The sequence below is a fragment of the Barbus barbus genome (genome assembly GCF_936440315.1).
Source record: "Barbus barbus genome assembly, chromosome: 12".
NCBI lineage: Eukaryota > Metazoa > Chordata > Actinopteri > Cypriniformes > Cyprinidae > Barbus > Barbus barbus.
The window spans coordinates 14,250,001-14,271,464 of NC_136740.1; the positions used below are offsets into that span (position 1 = coordinate 14,250,001).

Consider the following 21,464-nt stretch of genomic DNA (forward strand, 5'->3'; position numbering starts at 1 on the left):
CATGAAAACACCTTTTGTGCCTTCTGCAGATCAACAAATGTATCAAATTGATGCAATCTCATTAATTGATAAGAAATCTGGGCCAGTTAATAATGGCCATAAATGTGTTAAATTATTTTTATATGAGGAAACTAGATGCCTTGTGGCTAAATAGTGGCTGAGAAGGAAATGAGAAAGCGATTGGCTGATAAGCGGGTGAACGTGGAGTGTGAATAGGAGAAAGAGAAATGTTGAAAGGTGTAGGAGATGCCTGAGGAGTGAGGACGTTTTGTAGCTAAAACATGTCTTTTGTCACAGCTACATTGGATAATATAATCCAACCACATGAAAGATAGATGGACAACGCTCTCTTTCTTTTCTCTCACGACGCCCATCTTTCATTCGTTCTTTCTCACTTCTCACAGTAGTGTTTAGGAGAGAATATCAAATCTGACAGACAAGCGAGAACATAAAAATCCTTTTAGCTTTCTTCAAGCTGAAATCTCTTTCTTCCCATCTCTCTCTGTCTCCCTTTGAAGTGCTTTAAATGTGTTATACGTGCCTGACCTGTCTATTCACTTGAGGGCAGAGGACTTGTGAGAACTTCAAGGTTGACAAGAATGAAACAGAAACTCTTAACTCTATCAACCGTAATTATTTTAAAGCGTTATAGTGTCACAGGGTTTATGTGACAAAGCACTTCAACAAATCACAGCGTTCCTGTCACAAGTGTCATAATACAGGCTCTTCTGTGACTCAGCGGTTATATTGTTTGATAAGCCTGATTCATTTGGACATTTCAGTGTGGGTTATGCAAACATATTGATTCCCCAATGTACCTCATATTGTGTTGGTTGTGGTTTGTTCTGTGGCCACACAATTGGAAGGATGGAGGTCATTGCTGAGCTTCAAGCTGGGTCACGATCGATCTCCAATGAAAGGTTGACGTGTTTCTCAGCTGCTGAGTGTATCCAACTGCAAACAGTCCAATGAAGCAGTGTTTCTTAACATTAACATCCAATCAGAGGTCTCAGGGTCATAGATTTGAAGCTCTTCAGAATCACTCGCCACCCAATGATATAATTGCTATGTCTTTTTCATGTGGCATGTTACAATTTCTCACTGAATTACATCCTGTCAGAAAACCAACAATCAAGCTGAGCGACAATATTTTGCTCCGTGTTTTCTTGGTGATCTGTCTAAACAAATCAAGTGCCTGAGAGAACAATAAACCCTGCTTATTAAATTTGCACCCACTAATTGAGTGTGTTTGAAACTAATTGTTTTTCCAATTCTCTTTGCAACACTTTACGTTTCATTTGCCAGTCATTGCATCCAGTTGGATCATTATATGGCCCTTCTGTACTCGGCATCCAATTCCTGGTGTAATTGACAGAATTCCAAAGCGGGAATCTGACACTTTCCAAACAGCTTGAGTGCATCTTGTGCCATAATTATACTGTTTTTCTTTTCTCTCTTTTCAATAGCGTGCTCAATCGGGTCCTATAAACCAGTGGCCGGCTCAGCTTCGTGCACAGAGTGCCCAGCTAACAGCAGAACCAGTTCAGAAGGGTCTAAACTTTGCGAGTGTCGGAGTGGCTACTACCGCGCACCCACCGATGCCAACACCACCGCCTGCACAAGTAAGAGCACAACTAGCTATATGTAAGAAGATAAGACAAAGGATAAACAATCATTGTAAACATACTAGCATAAAAATGTGCAAACTTCGTTAGGCAACAGCGTTTCATTGGGATGGTACCCTTAAGCCCGAGACACAATGCATGATTTATCAATCCTATAAGATCACTTGCATGTCACACTGTGTGACATGGACCTAATAAACTTGGGTACGACATGCATGTAGACTGTACGATGATGACTATTGGCTTGTATGCTACAATGCACGTTACTATAGAATAATTAAACGTCATTACCATGTGCTAGTGGTAAACAAAAAGTTGCAGTAGCAGTTGTAGTTTTTATGTGTGCTGAGAAAAAGTGGAAGTGGCGAAAGAGGAAGGGAACTTCTCTCACTGTACGACACAGGACCACAGATTAGAAGCCACGATCACAGAAATCGCCACGATTTTTTCACGAAGCCAATCTTTCATCTGGGACAGCCGAAAATCATGCAGTGTGTCTTGAGTTTTAAAGGGGCAACTTTGCACCTTATTTTGCCCAAAAAGGTGCATATTAGTACCTTAAAGTAGCAATATGTACCCTTAATGAACTACTGTGAGTCTTTTATGGGTTAAAATACAAAAAAAGGTACAAAGATTTCCTGTTTCATGGCACTGCCCCACACTCTTTAAAAAAGTCTCCAAAAGGGTGTTTTTTGTTCCCCAAAGAACCTTTGAGTGAACAGTTCTTAAATGAACCATTTTGAAGAACATTTTAGAAATCTAAAGAACCTTTTTCCACTATAAAGAACCTTTTCTGCATTTGAAAGGTTCCATGGATGTTTGAGGTTCTTCATTGAACCATCGATGCCAATAAAGAACCTTTATTTTTAAACAATGACAGGCTTTTGTTCCCCTAAAGGTAGAACTGAGAGGATTTTGTGGTGGTAATTATCCACCTTTTTCCTAGCAAGGCTACTGCGTTTTAAATTATGGGAGGCCCTTCCGGTTTGGGAACTCAAAAAGACTGAAACAAATCTTTTCAAATAATCTTTCAATTTTATTGAATGAGCTGTGAATTTTCCTTCATGTACTATTTTTAATTTACCCCCCAATTGCCTCCTATTTAATATACCATACATCCCATGAATAATTAACTGGAATGCACTAAGAGTCTCTCACTTTTCTGCCCAAATCCTCATGTCTCTTTCCAGGTTTGTTTTCATGCGGGTGCTTTAAAATGTAATTCTGTTTTAATCCCTGTTAGCTGTGTTTACTGGAATGTTTCTAAAGCAGATAATACAATATTTGTTATCTGTTAAAAGAATGGATATCACTTTGAAATATTGTCACTCATTATTAATATTAATGAACATGTTCGATTAAGGCAATCCATGTTACATAATATATGTGACCCTGGACCACAAAACCAGTCTTAAGTGTCAATTTTTCGAAATCTACATCATCTGAAAGCTGAATAAATAGGACAATATTTGGCCGAGATAAAACTATTTGAAAATCTGGAATCTGAGGGTGCAAAAAAATCTAAATATTTAGAAAATCGCCTTTAAAGTTGTCCAAATGAAGTTCTTAGCAATGCATATTACTAATCAAAAATTAAATTTTTATATATTTACGGTAAGAAATTTACAAAATATCTTCATGGAACATGATCTTTACTTAATATCCTAATGATTTTTGGCATAAAATAAAAATGGATCATTTTGACCCATACAATGTATTTTTGGTTTTTGCTTCAAATATACCCCAACGGCTTAAGGCTGGTTTTGTGGTCCAGGGTCACATATACTGTATGTTACTACAGTGATATTTATGCATGATATTTTTACGGAAATAGCTTTTGGGGTTATTTGTGGTATGTTGAAAGTAATTTGTCAATGCTTTTATATTTTTAACTTTCCTTTTAATGGTTGATTGTTGAAGAAGAAGAATATCACCTTATTGTGCCCAGTTTTTGAAAATGCTTATTGCGTTCATAGAGTAAACCTTCTGCTGATTGTTTACAGTGTGACGCAAATGAATTAATACGAAGCGTCATGTTCTGTAGGAAAAAGGTTGAAAGGTTGAACAATCTTGCATTTAATTTTATGCAGTTAGAAGAACTTTTTATGCATCTTACAAAAGTGTAACAAAAGCAGTTTGTCAAGGAGCCAACAGTATTAATATACAATGGCAAGTTTATTTGACAACTAAATTATGAAGCAAGCTGGAGAAGAGGAGGCTTTTTTTTCTTTTTGGTAAATGCATTGGTTTAAGGCTGTGGGGTGGATAATGTTTTCAAAAGAGGTGTGTCTTCAGGTACTTTAAAGTTATGATGGTCTCAGCAGTTTGGGCTCCACCAGAGAGGAACAGAGAGGGGGAAGTTTTGGAAAGTGACTTTTAGCCTTGATGTGATGGAACAATATATAAATAAAATTTTAAAAAATATATATATTAGGAGAAATGGTTGTCCTGATATCAGAAATAGTCTCATTGAAAGAATGACATTTTTGAAAAGAATACCTTAAGTAGTAGTGGCATGATCTTTTCTTATTTCTTGGAAAAATAATATCACAACAAACTGTTTCACTGCTTATTAATTTTTTTAAATTTCTTGTCCGACAAATCAAGACATTTGATGTGACCAACATGCAAAAAAAAAACAAAAAAAAAAAACATAAAATTATGTCATATGAATGATAAGATCTGTACACTGATCTATTCAAGGTGTATGTAAAATATGTGGTTAATTTTACTTGATGTTTACTTGACGAGTCATTAAACTGAACATTTTATTGAAAACCAGTTTCTTTTTTTACTTACGAAACTGACATGAATACAAATGACATTTCCAAAAAAAAGGCTTTCCATTTCTTTATCATTGGCACTTATTTGTCAATGACCCATATATTAACCAAATTCCTCCAAAGTTACATTTTTGTTCCCATTCTAGTTTCTAGAGGCTAATTATTAGAAGGTTCAGGAGCTGGTGAGCACAGACAGTGTTTATGAATAACCTCAGGTTTCCTTTCTCAGGCCCTCCATCAGCGCCGGCATCTCTGTCATGGGAGTATGAGAGTTCAGAGGGCGGGGTGTCGTTGCGCTGGAGACCTCCTGCGAACATGGGGGGACGGAGTGAAGTGTGGTACGGGGTGGTTTGTCGAATCTGCCCCTCTGCCACTAACACGCCACCGAGCATGTGTTCCTGGTGTGGAGATACTGTCACTTTTTCCCCTTCTCAAACTGGCTTAAAGCAGACAAGGGTCACGCTCAAAAACCTGCTTACTAGGGTCACCTACCTCATACAGGTATTTACTTACAGGCACTTTGTTCATATAGACCCAGAGTCTCTTAGTAGAATAACATTATATAATAGCAGGATTTACACATTGAGCACATTGAGTTGTCTAAAGCACAAAAAATCTTTTCAAAATGACCATTTGTGGTGTAAAAATGCACAAACATTACGGCATAAATGACTGTAAGATTTGTGAGAAAATCGGATTTGTGTCAGATTCACGTCATGTGCATTAATGTTGAATGGCTAGAATTAATGGCTAGAATTGAGGGAAAATGTATTTAATAGAGACACCAATAGCTTTATTGCTATCAGTGATACTGGTCTTTATTAACAATTGGCCACTAGTAAAAAGATGCCATTAAACATAATTAAAATATTTTAAAAAATTGTTGATTCTACATTCATTTGGAGATTAAGTATGAAATTATGACTACATAAATATATTATATTAATATGCAATTAACCATGATTAATTACAGAAAAATGTGTGATTAATTAGTTAATTTTTCCAATTGATTGACAGCACTAATATATTTATCATTTACTACAAGATCTAGATTTGACAACTTTCTATGCAATTGATGATTGTTTTTTAAAATATTCAATTAAATGTATTTTTTTCTGTTCTCAAAAATTGCAGACATGTTTAATAACTTAAAGTTTGGGGTCAGTAATACAATTTAATGATTTAATTTCTTTCATTTTTAAAGCAGTTAATACTTTAAGTCGTCAAGGATAAACTGATTAAAAGTGTCTATAAAGTATTTTCCATGGTCGCAGACTATTTCTATTTCACATAAATGCTGTTCTTTTAAGAGAATGCTGAAAAAAATGTATCACTGTTTCCACAAAACAGTTTTCAACATTGATAGTAATAATAATAATAATAATAATACATATTTCTTAAGCAAAATCAGCATATTAGAATGATTTCTGAAAGATCACGTGACACTGAAGCCTGGCATGATGACTGCTGAAAATTCAGCTTTGCCACCACATAAATTACATTTTAACATATATTAAAATAGAAAACTGTTATTTTGAATTGTTATTATTTTCCATGATATTACTGTATTTTTTAACAAATAAATGCTGCCTTGGTGAGCTTTAAAAACATTTTCAGAAACATCATATTAACCCCAAATTTTGAACGGCAGTGTAAGTTCCTATACAGAAATTGACCTACATAAATAAACTTACCCCCAAAAATATTCACCACACAATGTTCATGATTATGCCTTAATGCAGCTTATGTGCATGGAAGAGCGTAGCTGCAATATGAGTTTTGTATGGTTTTACAGGTTCAAGCTATAAATGAAGTGTCAGCGCTGAGCCCTTTTCCACCTCAGTTCGCCAGCATCAACTTCACCACCAGCCAATCAGGTACGAGAAAAGCAAATGTATGCTGGGACTATCCACAGTATGTGTGTGCACCAAACTGTTTGCTCAGTGTATCAGTGTCTTTCTGTGTCTGTCACTATGTCTAGTTGTCCTCCACCCCTGATTTTCCGCTTCCTCTCCCCACGGTCTGTCTTTCCATCCATCTCTCTCTCTCTCTCTCTTCTGTTCATAAATTTTCTTCATCTGCTCTCTGGACCCAGGTGGCTTTGGGTCACGATATGCTGTCATTTCATATAATGGTCAAGAAAGCAACAAGAGAGACGGAAACAGATGAAGAATAGAGGGAGGATAATCAATGTGGCAGCCCACAGAAACTTTGGAAACAAAAGGCACAATTCAGACGTCCCCCTCTCTCGCTCTCTCTCTCTTCTATCTTTAGTAGTAATTCAAGCTCAGATGGATTCTGCAGAGCTGTATATGACTAGTTTACATTACTTTACCATTATTTAAGACATGGGTGCTGCTGATTGAACAGGATTGAGTCACCTATTCGTGTGCTTCCACATGACTGATTAACAGATGGAGACATGGGCTGAGGCTAAGGGGGTCAGGGGGCTTCACAAGAGGCAGGGAGTGGAGAATGGTTAACTCATGACCTCATTAACACGGATGAGGTTTCAGCAATGTCTAACTAACCGTCAAACACGCACCAAAGCGTGATGCAAATAGCTTGTTTGGACATACGTCAATCCACGTGTGTATTATCGCTATTAACAAATAAAAAGCAATTATTATGAGGATGGCGGTGAATGTCTAAAGCATTCAGAGCAGTAGAACAGTAGCTGCTTATAATAAAGTGATGAGCCCCCCCCATGTGGTCACTCTTATAATTACATATGCAATTACAGTGCCTTCTGAGGTTCCCATGCTGCACCAGTTGAACAGAGTTCACGACTCCATCACGCTGTCCTGGCCTCAGCCGGACCGGCCCAACGGTGACATCCTGGAATACCAGCTCCGGTACTACGACAAGGTCAGTACTGTTGTTTAAGCAAAATATTAAAGCAGAGGTGTCGATACCTTGAGATTTCAAGTAGTACTGAAGACCTTGATTAGCTGGTTCAGGTGTTTAATTAAATTAGAGGCTATGGCCCCCCCATGCACCGAGTTTGACACCCCAGTATTAAAGGCCCTGGAGAAAAATAAATATACTGAAATGTGTTTGGAATAGTAGACTACAAATACATGTACAAATACATATTTATGTACTTAATAAAAATACCCTGCTAAAGTGGAAAAATTGCAAGTATACTTCAGTTGCACTTTAAAAATCTTGTATTTAAAGACCAACATTGTTCAAAAATCATTAAATCCTTATCAATAGTGACACATTTACTATTAATATTAAGAAATGCATTGTGCACAAGTAGTACTCCAAATAAAGTTGAGTTATGATTTTTATATCAGTACGTCTCGAGCGATATGTCAGTAAATATTTTAATAGATTTGAACTATACTAAGCATGAAATAAATGTATTTTAAATATATGACTTTTTTAATGGGGGAATAGATCACCCAAAAAACTCATGGAAAAGTGTGATTAGTACATTCCTAAAAATCAACCAGTGTTGTTATTGTTAACTAAAGCTAAAACTATTAAACATTGTTTTTGGTAATGGCAATGAAGCAAAATTAAAATAAAATCGAATTATTAGATGAAAAACTTAGCTTAAGGTGCACTTACATTTAAAAGTAACTGAAGCAAGTTTAAGTACTACAATTGATAAAACTTAAATAAACTAAACTCAAGCTAAATAGACATATAAAATGACAAAAGCACAAATTTACCAAAATGTAAACTAAAATGAAAATGAAAACTTAAAATATAAAAAAATACTATATAAAAAATACTTAACGAACACCTTAACTGATATACTGGTTAGTAAATGATGATATATTTTTAATATTTGGGGTAAGCTATCCGTTTAGAATTGCATGGAAAAGTGTGTTCAGTACAATCCTTTTGTGTTATATGGGTTTGAAATGACCAATGATGTTATTGTTATCCCAAACTAATAAACTATTAAAATAGTATTAAAAATAGTTTTTTGTTTTGTTTTAATTGAAATAAAGCTGAAATGAAATACACATATTAGATAAGGAACTTAAACTAAAACTTTTTTAAGTTGCCATGGAAACTAACTAAAACCTGTATTAAACCCAGTACTAAAATGAAAGTGCCTTTATTATGGGTAATGAAAGGTTCATATTTTGGTTTTGGGAGTCCCCAACAACAGGTTGACATGCATGCAAGGTCAAAACATTATTTCATTGTCTTATAATATGCATTTAGTTTGACCTTATTTGCTCAACGACTCCCAAACGATTCATTTAACGATTCATTATTCCAAACCCCTCCTTTGCGTGTTGTTTTAAAAACGACTCGTTTCAATGATTCAGAGTCGACTCTTTCTTTTGAGAGACAATAACTTTATACACGGTGCACTTTCAGATTTAAAACTTTGCAGGATGTTTTCATTCACTTAGAGCTGTTTTACACACTGCATGAAAGGTCATTTTCAAAAATCCATTATAGGGGCACTTTAATAAAACAAAAATTGAACCTAATAGAAAAATAGCTAAATAGAGAAATAATAATAATAACAACAACAACAACAATGATACCACATTATCAAATGAAAACTAAAATTAAAATGAAAACAAGTACTATAATAGTGTATAAATAATAACTCTGGAAACGGCATGAGAGTGAGTAAATAATAATGTTCTAAATAAAAATATAAAAACATAGTAATAAAAATGACAAAAGCACAACAACAAAAACCTAAATAAAATATCAAATGAAAAAAAGCTAGTAGTATTTAAATATACTGAAATAGCACTGGAAACTATGGGTGAGTAAATTACTGTCCCTTTACATCAATATAAATAGTTATGTAATGATTGTGTAAATAGATGGTGCTTTGTCTCTCTGGCAGGGGTCTGATGAGGACAGTGCTATGAGCGTGTTCAGTGAAACCAACACAGTAACAGTTGGAGGTCTGATTCCAGGCTCCATCTACGCCTTCCAGATCCGTGCCCGGAATGAGAGAGGATACGGACCCTACAGCCACACCATTTACTTCAGCACTCTAGCAATGGGTACTGGGCCAAGAATACAGCATGTCACACATAGTTTAGCGTTCTAGCCAACACATATGAAAGCATATTCGTATGTTATTCAATTCACAGTGTAGTCTCAGGAACAATGGTCTCTTTAAGCTTTACATTCCGATAAATTTTGCCTTACAGGATAATTACTGATTATGCTCTTTAGAGTTCATTGTTTCTTTTCATTTTGCAGTTTTAGGTATACTAAGAGATGCGATTTCTCTTTATAATGCTTTAGTATCAAATGCTACTTGTTCATAAGCAAAGGACCAATGCTTTTGTAAATATACAATAATTGAGAGATTTCCAACTTCTATGACTTAAACTATCCACATGGCAAAAATAACTAATTTCGTAACATCCTAATGTTATCATATGCAAACAATTAACAACTCGTCATTTCTAAAATCAATTAAGATTAAATTTTGATATTTTGACACTACTGTTCAAATGGGGCCAGTGGGTTTTTTGATTTATTTAAGAAATTATTACTTAAATTCAGCAAGGCTGCATTCAATTGGCCAAAATCGACAGTAAAGTCTTCAAATAGAAAACTTTCATTTGAAATTGTAACAATATTTCACATATTCAACCATATACTGTGTAACATATATAACATATGTGATGTTATTTTTGATCAAATGGTGATCCTTATTTAAAACAAAAAAACATACCGATCTCAATTTTTTTAACAGTTGTGTGTGTGTGCATATAATATTTATATTTTAATTTATGATTTTTCTTTAATTTAATTTGGTATTGCCATTTTGTCACTTTGTAGAGGAACAGTCAAAGCAGATTCAAAATCGCCTGCCTCTAATGATTGGATCGATAATGGGCGGAGCAGCGTTTCTATTGGTTGTGATTGCAATCGTCATTGTGTTTGTGTTTCGAAGGTATGTTCATCAAAATTCTTTACCTCAGCTATTGCGCAATATATGTAGATAATAAAAATATCACTGTTATTGTGTCTTTGTTATTCTGCCTTTTTGCCCACTAGAAAAAGGAGAGAAAGCCCTTATAGCAACAGACTTCAGAGATACATCAGCAACAGAGGTGAGAGTTTTATATGTGAACTGCAGTGCATACTTGTGTACATTTCTCCAACAGTCACTACATGTACATTATCTTCATCTTCTAAAGTGGGCTGTATTCAGACTACTTTGTAATTATTGCTATTACATAATAGCTATGATTCAGTAAAGTACTATGTCTACACCACAATTAGGAGGGGTTTGTGAGAATTTAGCTATTTTGACAAAGGATGATAAATGTGCCATGTCAGTAGTTTTTATGTTTGTAGTCCTGACTGTGCTGCACATATTTGTGGTATTACTTTATTCCACTTGAAAACTTGAGCCGCCTGGCAGCATGTCTGTGACAGAACCAGTCATTAGATGGTCTGTGTGGGTTAAACATAATATGGATGTTGTTGTTCATTCAGGTGGGGTGAAATATTACGTGGACCCCTCTACTTATGAAGACCCCAGTGAGGCGGTCAAAGAATTTGCACGAGAAATCGACCCTGCGCACCTAAAGATCGAAGAGGTCATTGGTGCTGGTTAGTACAAGTATTGAAAGTTTGTTGATTTTGCAGAGGCAGGATAACAACAGCTTGATACAAAGTGTATAAATCAGATAAAACAAGCATTATGGATTTTTTTTTAAACCTCAGAACAATCTAATGATTGGATTTCTCTCTCTAGCTCAGTTCGGGGAGGTGTCCCGTGGCCGGTACAGGCCACTAGGTCGCAGAGAGGTGCTGGTTGCGCTTAAGACTTTGCGTTGGGGAGCGACAGAGCGTGAGAAGAATGTGTTTCTCAGTGAGGCAGGAGTCCTTGGCCAGTTTGACCACCCCAATGTACTGAAACTGGAAGGTGTGATCACTCACACCCCTCCTGAACGCATTATCACAGAGTTCATGGAGAATGGACCCCTGGATGCCTTTCTCCGGGTAAGAGCAAATTACATGATGTTACATTCCATTAAATTATTTATTTAAAAGAAATAAATTATTATATTATCATATATGTGACTCTAGACCACAAAACCAATCTTAAGTAGCACAGGTATATTTGTAGCAATAGCCAAAAATACATTGTATGGGTCAAAATTTTTCCTTTTATGCCAAAAATCATTAGGATATTAAGTAAAGATCATGTTCCATGAAGATATTTAGTAAATTCCCTACTGTAAATATCTCAAAACTTAATTTTTGTTTAGTAATATGCATTGCTAAGGACCACTTTTGGGCAACTTTAAAGGTGATTTTCCTCAATATTTAGATTTTTTTTTGCACCCTCAGATTCCGGATTGTCAAATAGTTGTATCTCGGCCAAATATTGTCCTATACATCAATGAAAATCTTATTTATCAGAATTAGCTTTATTGCCAGGTATGTTTGCACATACGAGGAATTTGTTTTAGTGACAGTAGCTCCACAGTGCGACAGAATGACAGCGACAGGACACAGATAATAAAAAAATAATGTACAAATATACAACATGGACAATATGCAAAATAGGACAATATGCAAAATAGACAATTCAGTATGTTAGGTGCAAATTTGAAATGTAATAAGTATGTGTGTTAAATAAAAAAAATTAAAAATGTATGATAGTGTTGTGTGTTTCATGTTTATCGTTAAGAGTTCAAATGTTCATGAGCTGGATTGCCTGAGGGAAGAAACTCTTATTCAGATTTCAGATGGTGTAGAAATCTCAGTTTCAAAACACTGACACTTATTTTGTAGTCCAGGGTCACATATTGTTTTAAAAAAATAACAAAATGAAAGTTAAGTTAAATTATCAAAGAGTTGATGGAAAATGGCCTTGGAATGGGAAGATGTTAAATTTAATTCTATTTAATTTTTTATTAATTAAAATGAAACAAATTATTGTATTATACATCATTGTAAAATTCTAAAATATTATTTAGAAAAGGACCAGATGAAAGTTAAGTTAAATTATCACAGAGTTTGACAGCCCCCTAATGCATTTTTCAGGATGAGATGTATTAGTATTATGTTATATATCATGTAATAATATTACAATGTAAAATAAAAATAAAAGTTAAATTAAATGATCACAGAGTTTTTAAAAATAAATAAATCATTAAAATATATTATTAAATAAGACAAAATGACAGGAATGTAAATTAAATGATTTGTATTTATATAAATAAAATATGTTGTTTTCTCTTCATAATATTACATTATTTAAAATGACAAGATGTTTTACATTAAACGTGTATGAAAAATACATTAAATTAAAAATGCATATTCATAATATATATATATTTTTTTAGGAAAACGAGGATCAGTTCAGCGTGTTGCAGCTGGTAGGCATGGTGAGAGGTGTAGGAGCTGGAATGCGTTATCTTTCAGAGAGGAATTTTGTCCATCGTGACCTTGCTGCCCGGAACGTTCTGGTGAATTCAAACCTGGTTTGTAAGGTGTCTGACTTCGGCCTGTCCCGTTTAATGAGGGGTCTGGACCGCAACATGCCCACCTACACTGCTTCACTGGTGCGTTTTGGAAAGATTTCTATAAATGTACAAAACACTATTTAAATAGTTGTATGTAAATTCATTTCATTTTCAGTTCTGAGTTTTTTTGTGTTGTCATTGAGTTTGATTGAATTATGTCTTTCAGGGCAGTAAGATCCCTGTGCGGTGGACAGCTCCTGAGGCTTTCCAGCATCGTAAATTCAGTTCAGCGAGTGACATCTGGAGTTTTGGGATACTCATGTGGGAGGTCATGTCATATGGAGAACGTCCATACTGGGACATGAGCAACCAAGAGGTGAGCATTATAAATTGTATATCCACGAGTGCTTTGCCTCCCATGCAGTCACAAAGCAGTGAAATGAACCAAATGTACACTAGAGGGAGCTATTAGAATGTTTCATAAGCAGTTGCATAAATAAAACACAGTATAGTACAGTGTGTGTGTCTGTGTGTTTACCTGGTATTCCCTACATTATGAGGACCAAATATAGTAATACCAGTACATTTTGACTTTGTGGAGACATTTTTTTGGTCCCCATGACGAAAACAGCTTATAAATCATATAGAATCAAGTGTTTATACAGAATAAAAACCATTACACCTATGGAATATCCCCAGAATAAAATAAAAACAGTGTGTGTGTTTGTGTGTGTGCAAATCACTGCTTGAGATTTAAAGTTTGCAGCAGTACTGTGGGAGTGTGACATTTAGCAGATTTTACAGTATTTTTTAAGAAAAGTTTTTCTCTAAAAGTTTTTAGTTTCTAGCCGACAGCTAATAATGTAATGGCCTCAATGAGTTCACATGTTGACTATTAAAAGCCTAGTTTTTCAGCTGCTTTGAATATGGAAGTATTTTTCCAATTCTTTTTCTTCATAGGGATTTCAATTAATGATTCTACGGAGCCCTTTAAGGGACATGGTGGTGGGAAAAATTCGGGGTGAGTGGAAAAAATTTTGGGTGGGAGGAAAATATATTTTTCAAATGTTTTGCGTTCCCTCGCAAAACCAGTTGAGTTCGAACAAAAAAAAAAAACAATTGAGTTCGGACAAACTCTTCCTGTTTACTTTACAGCTTGTAGTCAAGTCAAGTCAATATTATTTGTATAGCGCTTTTAACAATGCAAATTGTGTCAAAGCAGCTTTACATCGGTTTGATATAAAGCTGGGTGGTTTTATATCAGCTTTACAGTATTTAGACGGGGAAATGGTTTGTCGAAATAGTGCCATTCTCCTCTGGCCAGACAAAATCAGTCATTTAAATCTAGGCTAAAGCAGAGTCAGATTGTGTAAAGGACTCATCTGGTTCCTGTGGTCTTGTCCCGATGGCCATTTTGGAGACAGGGTCTTCACTAGGGATCAGTCTCTGGGGCCATCAAGGTGTCCTGGCTGTAGAGGTCATGTCTAGGTGCTGATCCACCATTTGATCTAGATACGGACTGGATCCGAGTGACCATTTGATCTGGATAAAGTCTGGATCTGGGTGGCTACGGTGACCTCGGAATAAGAAAGAAACAGACTAATATTAGCGTAGATGCCATTCTTCTAACGATGTAACAAGTACATCGGGTGTTTTGGGAAGTGTTCCCGGTTCCGGTTGACCTAATTAATGCAGCCTAACAATCCTTTAACGGATCTGAATTATAGAAATGCGATAATGTATTATGTGTAAGACAGGTTAAAGAGATGGGTCTTTAATCTAGATTTAAACTGACAGAGTGTGTCTGCTTCCCGAACAGTGTTAGGTAGATTGTTCCAGAGTTTGGGTGCTAAATAGGAAAACGATCTCTCGCCCGCAGTTGATTTTGATATTCTAGGTATTATCAAATGGCCAGAGTTTTGAGATCACAGCTGACATGAAAGATTATAGTGTGATAAGAGCTCACGCAAATACTGAGGTGCCAAACCATTCAGGGCCTTATAGGTAATTAGCACAATCTTAAAATGTATACAATGTTTAATAGGGAGGCATTGCAGTGTTGACAGAACCGGGATAATGTGGTCATACCTCCTGGTTCTAGTAAGAACTCTAGCTGCTGCATTTTGAACCAGCTGGAGCTTGTTTATTAAACATGCAGAGCCACCACCCAATAAAGCATTACAATAATCCAGCCTCGAGGTCATGAACGCATGAATTAATGTTTCTGCATTTGACATTGAGAGCATAGGTCGTAATTTAGATTTATTTTTAAGATGGAGAAATGCAGTTTTACAAATGCTAGAAACATGTTTTTTGAAGGAAAGATTGCTATCAAAAAGTAGGCCTAGGTTCCTAACTGATGACGAAGAATTTACAGAGAAGCCATGACATATTAGACAGTGATCTAGGTTATTACATGCAAAAGTTTTTGGTGAAATAATTAACACCTCTGTTTTTTTTCAGAATTTAGCAGTAAGAAATTGCTCAACTATACATTCTGTTAGTTTTGCAAATTGGTAAGTTTCATCAGGTCGCGAAGAAATTTAGAGCTGGTATCATCAGAATAACAGTGAAAGCTAACACCATGTTTCCTAATGATATCTCCCAAGGGTAACATGTAAAGCGTGAAAAGTAAGAGACCAAGTACTGAGCCTTGAGGTACTCCATACTGCACTAGTGATTGGTATGATACCTCTTCATTTGCTGCCACAAATTGATGGCGGTCAGATAAGTACGATTTGAACCATGCCAGTGCACTTTCCCTAATGCCAATATAATTTTCTAGTCTATTTAAAAGAATTTTGTGGTTGATAGTATCAAACGCGGCGCTAAGATCCAGTAGCACTAATAGAGAGATACAACCACGATCAGAAGATAAAAGCAGGTCGTTTGTGAGCAGTCTCAGTACTATGATATGGTCTAAAACCTGACTGGAAATTCTCACATATATAATTTTTCTCTAAGAAGGAACATAGTTGTGATGATACTACTTTTTCTAATATCTTTGACAGAAAAGGGAGATTCGAGATCGGTCTGTAATTAATTAATTCTTTGGGGTCAAGTTGTGGTTTTTTAATCAGAGGCTTAATAACAGCCAGTTTGAAGGTTTTTGGGACATATCCTAATGACAATGATGAGTTAATAATATTCAGAAGAGGATCTATTACTTCTGGAAGCACCTCTTTTAGGAGCTTAGATGGAACAGGGTCTAAAATTCAGGTTGTTGGTTTATATGATTTAACAAGTTTATACAATTCTTCATTACCTGTTATATAATGCAAAATTTTGCGAGGGAATGCAAAGTTTCTCGAGGGAACGCAAAAGTTTTGTGAGAGAATGCAAAACATATGAAAAATATTTTTTCCATGGTGATTTTTCCCATCACCATGTCCCTTAGAGGGCTCCATATGATTCAATAAACAGCTCTAAGACATGAACCAAGCACCCAGCACTAAGTCTTTGATTTGCAGAGTATTTTAAATTTTTTTAACTAAAATCCTGTAAATGACGCAATTATGATATAAAACATTTGCATTGTGCAAACATCTTACTAAATGTTTTTTCCCATCTTATTCCTCTTTTCTAACTCTGTTCGCAATGTTTTTCAGTTCCCTTTTCCTCCAAAAAGCTCCCTTCTTTTGTATTTATCTTGTCTTATACAATTAAACACTTCACTAAGGCCACATACACACTATAAAATTGCAGGAGTGACAACTGTATTTAAATACGGGAGCGAATCCTCTAAATTATCATTCCACATGTGTGCAAAGCATGAAACACTACCGAAATTGTGAAGACTGACAGCATGGTAACCATAGTAACATTCTGGCATGATTGGTGTCCAGTATTTTTGACTTTGACTTTCAGTGACCAAAGACTTAATTAAACCAGGCTGTATAAGGTTGTAGAATGTGTTTATCCTCTCTTTCTTTCTGTAGGTGATGAAGGCAGTGGTGGATCAGTACCGTTTACCTGCTCCAAACGGTTGTCCTCCAGCTCTTCACTCTCTGATGCTGCAGTGCTGGCAGGCCGACAGACAGGACCGACCAGGCTTTGATTCTCTTCTGTCGTCTCTTGACCGTCTCATACGCCACCCTGCCTCCCTGAAGGCCGAACACAGCCGGTGAGTTGGTCAAGTTACCACCTTATATTAACAGGTAATATTGTGTTTCATCTTTTAAAATATTCTCCTCTTTCTTAGTCCCACCCAGCCACTCTTAAGCCCCACCCCTACTGACCTCTCAACAGTGACAACAGTCGGTGATTGGCTGACAGCTCTAAAGATGGACCGGTATAAGGATGCGTTTGAGAGAGCGCAGTACCACAGTCTGGAAAGAGTGAGCATGCTCACAATGGAGTAAGTTCTAACACACTTTTTATATTAGTTTGTCCAACATATTCATACATCACAGAAGAATTTCTTTTTTGTAAATTATTTAAAAAAGAAATAAAAATTCTTAGTACAGTGTCATTCGTGCCACATCTCAAATGACGTTTTGTGTTTAATAGCATTCTCTTATGGCCAATTGTAATATTTTTGGAATAAAATATTTTTTCCTTGCCATGGCTTATTTCACAGCTAGCATTTTATACATTATAAATGCACTGATTTAAATCATATTTTCACACTTCTTCAATAATTTGACTTCCTTTTTCTCATATTTCATTCCTGACTCTGCTGTCTCTTTGGTAAACAAGTACATAAACTTTTTCAAAAGCTCAAGAAGACTCTTATGGTCACCAAGGCTGCATTTGTTTGATCAGAAATACAGTATAAAGAGTAATATTGTAAAACATTATTAAAGTTTTGTGAAAACTGATTTCAGGACTCTTGGTTGAATAGAAAGTTAAAAAAGAACAGCATTTCTTTATGTTTATATATTTTTTTAATTAAATCTTTATATATATATCACTACTCTAGTCTTTAGTGTCACATGATCCTTCAGAAATCATTCTAATATGCTGATTTGATGTTTAAGAAACATTTCTTTTTATTATCAATGTTGAAAACTGTTGTGCTGTCTAATATTTTTATGAAACCTGTGATACATGTTTTAGGGTTCTTAACTATAAAGATCAACAGCATTTATTTGAAATAGATCTTCTGTAACGTTATAAATATCATAACTGTCTCTTTTGATCCTTGCTGAATTAAATTAATCTTTTAAAATAAAATAAATGATCCCAAACTTTTCAGCAGTAGTGTATAGATCTATGTAGAGATATAACATAAATTTAGATTTGTTTTAAAATGTAAGGAGTCTTCTTTTTATTATTCAAAATATGATTTTACTTGTATTTTAAGACTAAAGGTCTGGGTTACTTGTTGGTTATCTATACATAAGGGTAACCAATAAGATCTATCCAAAAAAAATCTATTTCAGTTTAAGAAACATTAATTTACTATTTCATAATTCTGTGAGTGATGTGAATATAATGCATCGCTTTTCTCTCAGGGATGTTCAGGCTCTAGGAGTGAATCTGCTCGGTCATCAGCGGAAGATCGTAAATGCAGCTAAGCAGCTCAGGACACACCTCACTCAGGGACATGTGGAGGTCTGATGCTTCCCACATTGTGTTGACACAGCAGTGCATGCTGGGAGATCTAGTCCACAGCCTGTTGCAGCCCACAAGAACACTGGAATAGAGATGAGGATGACAAAAAAGCCTTGAGTGAAAAAGAAGATTTTTATTATGAATTATTTGCCCATCTGTCCCATCCTTCTCTGCTGAACTGTTGTCTTCCATATTCTTCTTTCGCTTACTCCCTCTTTCAGTGTTACACTACCTCTCACTTTCTCATCAGTTCATTACTTACTGGCTTTCAGTATGAACTTGAGCCTTAAGAACGCAAAAAGAAAGCTCCTTCACAATCAGTTGCAAGGACAATCAGAGACTTTATATGAACGGTAACTGACTGTTATGTCTTTGTTGGCACGTGTGGTCAAGGGCACTAGATGTTTTATTTTTAATTACACAACCAAACAATACTAATATTGATCGATAAACTGAACCCACATAAAAACGCTTTGCTTTCCAGTAAAAATATCTCAAATTTGCTGAGAGCTTATCAAGTTTGTTTTAAGGACGTGTTAATATTGTTTTCAGAAAATACACACTACTGAACAAAGGTTTGGGGTCAGTGAGATTTAAATGTTTTGAAAGAATTGTCTCTTTTGCTCACCAGGATCAGAAAAACAGTAATATTGTAAAATATTATCACAATTTAAAACAAATGCTGAATTTTCAGCAGCCAATCCTTCGGTGTCACATCAGAAATCTTTCTGTTATGCTGATTTGGTGATCAAGAAACATATCGTTGTTATTACATTTTTGTGAAAACTGTGATATTTTTAGTTTTTGGAATTCATTATAGAAAGTTCAAAAGAACATTTATTTGATATATCATTTTTATACTATATACGAATTAGTTTAAAATGATTATAAAAGCATTCATTTCTTTTATAAATGCATCAAGTTCTCTCAAAAAAAAAAAATCTTACTGACCCCTAACTTTTCAGCAGTGTAGTCTCTCAGTATCTCTTGTTTAGTGTCACTTTTGATCAATTTAATAACAAAAATCTTACTAACCCCAAACTATTTGGCAATGGTGCAAGCAGTATAAAAGTCATATTTTCCCAAGACATATTGAAAAAAAAATCATAATATGCTTTTTGAGTAGATTTATTTTGTTTTATGGATGTTATTTTTACTGGAAAACCAAATAAGTAATTATCATAAAGAAAAATAATGTTGCTCTGTATGCTTTATGTACAGATGTATAAAGTATTGTAGAATCCTACAATACTTACAGCAAGTTATTCAGACACACGAATGGTTTTTGCATTTTGCGAGTATTGCTACACTGCGGCCACAGTAGTTCACTGCTAACCTGTGATGTTCCATCATCTCACCTGTGAACCAGTTTCCCGCCACCAACCCTAGTCCTGTCCACGAGCAGGTGTTCCTGTAAAAGACTATTTCACCCCTAAAACAATGTAGCATAAAGTCACACTGTAATATACGAGCATTGTGAAATAGGTGTTACAGTAAACGTGATTACAATTGCTGGGTGAAGTGAAAGAGAGCGAGATGTGCTCCTTGTGTATAGTGTGTGTGTGTGTGTGTGTGTGTGTGTGTGAGACAGATTTACAGTATGGATAAACTGTTTGTTGCTGCTGAAAAAAGTGTGAATGGATTTCTGTGTAAAAAAAAATGTAAAAAGGGAGTGTATGATCATGTGGATGTAAATTTTAATCTGTTTGATTGTACAGTTGTTCACTACTGTTCCACTACTGTCCAAATTTGTAAAATATATATGATTTTGTTTAAAGATGCCTACTGTTTTTGTTAACATGATCCTGAACCACAAACAAGTCTAATCACGTTGCTGAAATGTCCTTCTTGTTTCCCATGAACAGCACAGAGTCAGTACCATGACACATATCAGATAATGTCAGTGTGTGTCAGCTTTACCTGCAAGTGGACGAGATTCTCAGTATGAGATCAGGGTATTATCTGTGATCTGATAGGGGCCATAAACACAAAGTCCACACGTACACAAAATAAGTATTTTAAATGAAAGTTAAAACATGCAGCTTTTTCTGCTGTGTCATGTTAATATGCCATCTAAAGTTGTTTTAAACAACATTTTGCTAATTTGCATAATATTAATTATGCATGCATATATTTTGAAAGACTACATTAAATATATATGTGTGTGTGTGTGTGTGTGTGTGTGTGTGTGTGTATCAACTAAACTAAATGAAACTTTCTATTCATCAAAGAATAATTTATATTCTATAAAAACATTATTAACTTAAAACGTAAAAATATTTTCTAAATATATTCACAGCACTTAAAAACATTTAAAGAATTACATATTATGCCTCAACTACCCTTATATGTGGCAAAAAAAAACATGCACACCCACTTGTTTTGGTCACTAAACAAGTGCTACACTGTGAATTCTTCAATGTCCTCCACGGAAAGAGCCGCCAGACACACGACCCGCCACCTCTCCCATGCGTCCATCGTGTAGCCAGCTGCAAAAGTTCCAGCAGGACACCCGGGCTCTCCCGATCCCAAACTTCTAGTCGAGAAGATGGTGTCAATTGCGTTGAGACCAGTTGATCAGATCCATAATTTCGGTTTTGTCGAATAGTGCAGAGAGAGTCTCTTCAGTGTTAGACAAGGACAAGACGAGAGAGCAAGCAGGGGGGATAAGGGTAGGGAGGGAGGGAGGGAAGAAAATGCTACCGCCTTCGCTGAGAGCCAAACGAGAAAAGTGATATGCGGTCCAACTAACATTCTATAGATAGTATCCCCTTTACACACCATTTAAAACACTTTTGACCAACCGATATATGACTCATGTAGCCTACCTGACCATCAAAAACCATCATTTGTCTTCCACACCACCCAAACTCACCTGAAACCAGTCCTTTGCATTATTTAATAACATTTAGCTAAATGTAAAACTTTTGCGATTGAATACATTCAGTGTTGATATGGAAAATATATCAGGTTTCACTGATGTCCCCACCAACATGGTTCTCTTGGTTAACCAAAACACTAATTTCTTCTTTGTGTTGTAAACATACAATTAGGCCTTGTTTTTAGGT

General features: G+C 35.5%; 1 protein-coding gene across 1 annotated transcript in view; it reads left to right on the forward strand.

The window, feature by feature from the left end:
* LOC306877589 (ephrin type-B receptor 5-like) overlaps positions 1 to 20,170 on the forward strand; it is a 58,513-nt gene extending 38,343 nt beyond the window's left edge. Inside the window, exons 6-19 of the mRNA XM_079429438.1 lie at positions 1,467 to 1,622; positions 4,638 to 4,909; positions 6,204 to 6,285; positions 7,152 to 7,276; positions 9,243 to 9,405; positions 10,196 to 10,310; positions 10,415 to 10,470; positions 10,859 to 10,975; positions 11,121 to 11,368; positions 12,721 to 12,939; positions 13,067 to 13,216; positions 16,779 to 16,963; positions 17,042 to 17,197; positions 18,297 to 20,170. Coding sequence (XP_079285564.1) covers positions 1,467 to 1,622; positions 4,638 to 4,909; positions 6,204 to 6,285; positions 7,152 to 7,276; positions 9,243 to 9,405; positions 10,196 to 10,310; positions 10,415 to 10,470; positions 10,859 to 10,975; positions 11,121 to 11,368; positions 12,721 to 12,939; positions 13,067 to 13,216; positions 16,779 to 16,963; positions 17,042 to 17,197; positions 18,297 to 18,402 — 2,150 coding nt within the window. The 3' untranslated portion in view covers positions 18,403 to 20,170. The remainder of the gene's footprint in view (positions 1 to 1,466; positions 1,623 to 4,637; positions 4,910 to 6,203; positions 6,286 to 7,151; positions 7,277 to 9,242; positions 9,406 to 10,195; positions 10,311 to 10,414; positions 10,471 to 10,858; positions 10,976 to 11,120; positions 11,369 to 12,720; positions 12,940 to 13,066; positions 13,217 to 16,778; positions 16,964 to 17,041; positions 17,198 to 18,296) is intronic.
* The last annotated feature ends 1,294 nt before the right edge of the window (positions 20,171 to 21,464 follow it).